The sequence below is a fragment of the Amia ocellicauda genome, chromosome 3 (assembly GCF_036373705.1).
Source record: "Amia ocellicauda isolate fAmiCal2 chromosome 3, fAmiCal2.hap1, whole genome shotgun sequence".
In the NCBI taxonomy this organism is placed as follows: domain Eukaryota; kingdom Metazoa; phylum Chordata; class Actinopteri; order Amiiformes; family Amiidae; genus Amia; species Amia ocellicauda.
Window position 1 is genome coordinate 27,131,155 of NC_089852.1, and position 5,428 is coordinate 27,136,582.

General features: G+C 43.9%; 1 protein-coding gene across 3 annotated transcripts in view; it reads left to right on the forward strand.

Moving 5' to 3' along the window:
• LOC136744289 (rho GTPase-activating protein 15) overlaps positions 1–5,428 on the forward strand; it is a 30,856-nt gene that overhangs the window by 24,139 nt on the left and 1,289 nt on the right. For all 3 annotated transcript variants that reach the window (XM_066698744.1, XM_066698745.1, XM_066698746.1), the window contains 10 exons: positions 1,105–1,172; positions 1,611–1,695; positions 2,095–2,196; positions 2,463–2,561; positions 2,886–2,979; positions 3,365–3,493; positions 3,890–3,988; positions 4,205–4,282; positions 4,475–4,609; positions 5,109–5,214. In XM_066698744.1, the coding sequence (XP_066554841.1) occupies positions 1,105–1,172; positions 1,611–1,695; positions 2,095–2,196; positions 2,463–2,561; positions 2,886–2,979; positions 3,365–3,493; positions 3,890–3,988; positions 4,205–4,282; positions 4,475–4,609; positions 5,109–5,214 (995 nt within the window). The remainder of the gene's footprint in view (positions 1–1,104; positions 1,173–1,610; positions 1,696–2,094; positions 2,197–2,462; positions 2,562–2,885; positions 2,980–3,364; positions 3,494–3,889; positions 3,989–4,204; positions 4,283–4,474; positions 4,610–5,108; positions 5,215–5,428) is intronic.

Sequence of the window (5,428 nt, forward strand, 5' to 3'; positions counted from 1 at the left end):
CTTTAGAGACAGCTGGAGGTGAATATTGGCACTCAGACTGGAAAAACTAGTTATGTGTTTGATTTGAGGAATAAAAACAAAACAAAGAAAAGTGAAGTTAACACCAGAAAAAAAGGAAATAAGTCTTGATAAATCATCCTCACTGAGTATCATTGTACATGTTTTTACTTATTTATATTGTGTTTTTCCTTTCTTAATCTGTACCATTTTTAAATCTTCGACATGGTCTATATGATAAAGTGCTTTTCATAGCCCCAAGCCCCTGACAACGCCCCTCCCGTAATGACAGTTGTAAAGTGGACACAGAACACAGAAAAAACACTCTGTGGCCAGAAGCACACACCGCACACTCCTTTGAAGCCGCAGTTAGTGCAGCACACAGTGCAGTCCGACACCAGACTGAACTTGTGAAAATGAGACTGCCCCAACATCTACAATAACCGCTTTCTGTCAGTTCTGGCGGCTTAAGGTTGCAATAGATAAGGTCTGTGTGGTGTATATACGATACATTAATTCTGTATTACATTATTACAGCTGTGCTTGACTGAAATCTTTAACCTGGCTATATAATATGTATGGGGGTCGGGTGGGGGTACTTCTCTGTCCCCTGAACCCACCCTGCCCCCTTGTGGCTTTTTTTAAATTGGATAATTTTGTGAACCATCTACAGGTGATCATAGTCTCTATATTTCCCTTAATAAAAAACTGCAGAAGCAGTATTTTTATTTATGGTTCAACACCATGTTAGTAATAACCTGGCTTTACAGATATACTTCTCATGCACATCCATAATGTATCCAATTCAATGTGTCTTTTACTGTGAGACGTGCATGTAGTGATCAGGTGGAGAAATGCTCTGCTGCTAGCTTTTTCCTGTTCTGACAAAATCACGGTGAAGCTGCAGTGTACACATTTTGCCCAAAAAGCAAAATACAGATAACTGTTACAAAATGAAAATTGGAGGGATGATCCCACTTCCTTTCCTGGGGGAACTGGCTTTCTTTCCTGCAATGAGGGTGTGGGTATTGCTGGATCTTGAAAGTCCATTTCTGCAAAGGTCTCTCATGACTAAAATCTTGTGATGAACGTATTCCTCCCTTCCAGACACACACTCTGGAAAAGGCGGGAATTCTCAACAAAACAAAGGTGCTGGAGAATGGGAAAAGACTCAGGTAAATAAACATGGTTGAAAAGCCGTTCGACAACTTTTCAAATGTAAATGAATACAAAAGAAACACTGTCTCAGTCTGTGGTACAGTTTCTGATGTTCTCAGAGGAGGTTATTTCCTGTTGTTTGGTGTTGGTGCTGTGGGCTGCTCTCTATGTTTATCAACATCTCACCCAGCAGAGACCAACCAAACTGCCACTCGCACTCTGAAATGTGAAAATCCTTTTGATGTGCATCTGTGACTGATCAGCAAGAGCTATACTGTGAAACCAGTTTCCATTTTCATGTGTTTTTTTTAATTTTCATATATACATATATAAAATAGTTTGGTACCTAAAATATCAAGAGTGAAACAAGAAACCCTTTTAACGTTCTGTTCGCTACCTCACTGTAAGGAAAGGTCTGTGGGATTTACGTATCACAAAAATATTCAAACCCTCAGGAAAAACTGGGCCCAGTCGTGGACGGTTCTGCACGGTGGAATCCTGACGTTTTACAAAGATCCCAAGTCCCAGCAGGCAACAGCGGTGAGTGGGGGGGAGGGGCATTTGTTGAGCAGTAGCCACTTCCTGTATCAAAGCAGCACAGGTTAATGCGCATGCCCAGCTGACTGTGCCAGGCAAAAGGTGGAGATTTTACACTTTTCAAAGCAATCAATGCTGACGAACTACAGGCTGTGATGGAAACAATTCCCTCACATGCTATAAAACAGCAGTATGTTATCTAGACATGTATACTAACTGGAAAGCCAATTAAAGCATTGCTCCCTTTCAGAAAATATCATGACCGATGAAATTGGAGATTGAATTCCACTGACTGATAAGTGTTGATGTACCTTTAGGGCAAGGTGGTACAGTTACACTCCACCCCTATGCTTGAGGAATCCTGTAGGGGCCAGTCTGTGAATGTTGTTGTCTGCCTTTCAGAGTAAGACCAATCAGATCGTGCCCGAGTACACGGTGGAGCTGCGGGGAGCATCGATTGCCAAGGCCATGAAAGATAAATCCAGCAAGAAGAATGTGCTTGAGGTACGAGGACTGTTACTGCACTACATGGAAGAATCGAACAGAGATCTAGCCCTGGGGAATGAGATCCTGACAGCACCACACTTCCTTCTTCATCTCTGTGCTCCGAATTTTAATGATTGAATGTTTAATTTTTCACTTTTCATTTGTGGTATTATTCTGTTTGTAAATGCACAAATTATATACCCTCTCTGAAATATTGTGGTGTTCATGACCAGCAACAGCCTCCCCTATATCTGCCCTTACCTTGTTTTCCTGCCCTTATCTAGTTGAAGACACGGCACGGCTCGGAGTACCTGGTGCAATACGACACCGAGAGTATCATCACTGACTGGTTCAAAGTGATCAATGACACCATTCGACAGCTGGTGAGCAGCAAACATTTGATTTGTCAAATCACACAAGGCTTCCAAGCAGTCGTGTACTTTACTGGTTTATTTGATCAGAGAAATGCTGTGACTTAAATGTGGAATTCTTGATTTTGATTGTCCTACAGTCGCTTAAGTAGTTAGCCTCTGTTTGACTGCATGGTTAAACTGTACTTCCAGATGTTGTTCATGCCCAGAGGCACAGGCTAGGAATGTGCAGCTATCTGTGCTCCACTGCTCTGGGCTGGTTTGAGGAACGAACCTGAATCACGCCTGATCATTTGGGCGTACGCATTAACACATTGTCGTCCGGTACTCCACCAGGACAGGGAACACCACTCGGAAGGGGAGGAGAGCGAAGGAGGTGGCAGCGAGAAATCCCCGGGGCCTGGAGACAAGGAGGACAAGAAGAGGGCCTGTATGTATCCCTCACCTCCCCAGAATTCACTCTCCTCTCTCTGGTCCCCTGATCATGCTTGGCGGTTTGTGCAGATTTCCCAGAGTTCTTAGCTCAGCAAGTTCTGTCGAGGTGTGAACGATGGCTATAGTACTCTAGTGCTCAAGTCCCTGCTCTGGTTGCCAGACGATTCTTAAAATAAAAAAAATATTGGAATATTAAAATAAAAAAAACAGATGTAGACACGGCTCTTCCTGGCTGTTCGCCTTCCAAGAGCTCTTTAGTCCCAACTATTCCTGGTCACTGTTATGGACCCCTGTTTCTGCTCACAGTATGCATCTTTATCCAAGTGAGCTTTTGTGTGGCTGGTTTGTGACTTCAGTGTGGATTCTGTTCCCTTATTCAGCCACGAGGCAAAGCGTCTCCGGATCTTCCACCAGTGAGGCCGATCAAAAGAAGGTGCGAACGAAGCTCCGGAAGTTCCTGCAGCGCCGACCCACCCTACAGTCCGTGAAGGAGAAGGGCTACATCCGAGGTGAGGCACAGTCCCGGCACCCCCTCACTGGGGTAGGGCCTGGACTAAGTTTTACACAGACTTACAGACTTTACACAACTGCTTTCCTATTCAAGGGCTACTATTAACAGAAGCCTGGGTTTCCGTGCTCATAAAACCTGGTATTGTGCATCAGTTGGCACCCAATCCGATTAAGATTTAAACACATAAAACTAAACACTGAGTCTCCTTCCAAGGTCCTGCAGTTGCTGTGTACTGGCAGAAAATAAAGTCCAGCTGCATTCCTCTCTACTAGGGAGTTAGATTCACTTGCTGATAATAACTTGGTACAGTAATGCACGAGGAATTTTGCCTTTTGTACCTCCCAACGCTTATCTAGTCTGCTTACACACACCCTCCATCTCGATTCCTTTCCAGATCAAGTGTTTGGGTGTTACCTGCAGACTCTGTGTGAGAGGGAGGGCACTACGGTTCCCAGCTTTGTTGAGAAGTGCATTCAGGCAGTGGAAAAAAGAGGTGAGGTTCCCCACCCCCCATCAAAATTGTATGAAATGCATTCCAACGAGGTCTTCTTGATGTTGTCTTTGTTGAAGCCATTTTTTAAATTTGCTTGAGCAGCTTTCACGTTAAGCATCATGATGGTCAATTTTAACTCACTCTGGTTTCTGTGAAGACACTGAATCTGTAAAATCTGTAACTGAGGTGTGTTTTGTTTCGATTGCTGCGAACAAGGTCTGGACATTGACGGGCTGTACCGAGTGAGTGGGAACTTGGCGGTTATTCAGAAGCTGCGATTCAAAGTGGATCACGGTACGGCCTGTTTTAACCTCCCCTTGTTTCAGTTGTATGATTCTTCCGCTGCGTTGCTGAGTGCATGTGAACGCTGAACCTTCGGATGCAGTAGTTACAAGCCTGGACGTGGAATGGCTCCAGTTAGAAAGTTACTGATGAAGGGATGCAGAACACAGTGGCCCAAACCACTCCCCTCCTTGTTTTCTGCAGAGGAGAACCTGGACCTGGAGGACGGGCAGTGGGAGGATATCCACGTCATCACCGGAGCCCTGAAGCTCTTCTTCCGGGAGCTGCCCGAGCCCCTCTTCCCCTACAATGTCTTCAACAACTTCATCGCTGGCATCAGTGAGTGCCCCACCCCCCCCTTTTCCATTGGTGATTGTAGCAACTGAAGTCACAGTAAAAGCAGTAGTAGCATAATAATTCTAGTAGCAGCAAAAACAGCTTGGAGAGAAACCACCAATGCAATACTTTATTGCTTTACCTGTCACTTATTACATGTAATTAGCCACTTAGCCACATTTTAATGTTGCTGCTACCCAGCATGCTTTACTGCAGTGGGTCCCAACCCTGGTCTGTCCTGCTGCTTTTTGTTCCAAATGAGCTCTCAATTTCTAAATTGTAATCTTAATTGAACTAAGAATTTGCTTAAATGGACCTTTTAAAATGGTGTAACAAACAGAAAATTTGATAATTCATGTGCCATATATAATTTTATATTTAACAGGAAATATCCAACCATCTGAAATTATTAATAATTTATCATTATTCTTACACCATCTCTGTGGTGTTTTGGTTATGGAAATGTATTTCTCTGACACTATTCCCATCTTCCTCTCTGTAGAAATTAGTGACTATAATCAGAAGGTGACATACATGAGGGATTTGGTGAGGTCTCTGCCGCCACCAAACCACGACACCATGAAGCTGCTGTTCAGCCACTTGCGCAGGTGAGGGTCTCTGCAGGGTGGCCTGGACAAGACGCTGTAGATTGACACACTGATGACGTAGGGCAGTGTCCTACAGTTCCAGGAAGCTCGATTTTTAAAAATGTGAAAAGTCTTGGTTTTGCAATGTTTGGAAATGTTCTAGAATAATTTTATTTTAACACCCTTTTTTCTTCTTGGTTCTTTTGTTTGTCTGTCTGTGTGTCCTGTGCCTCAG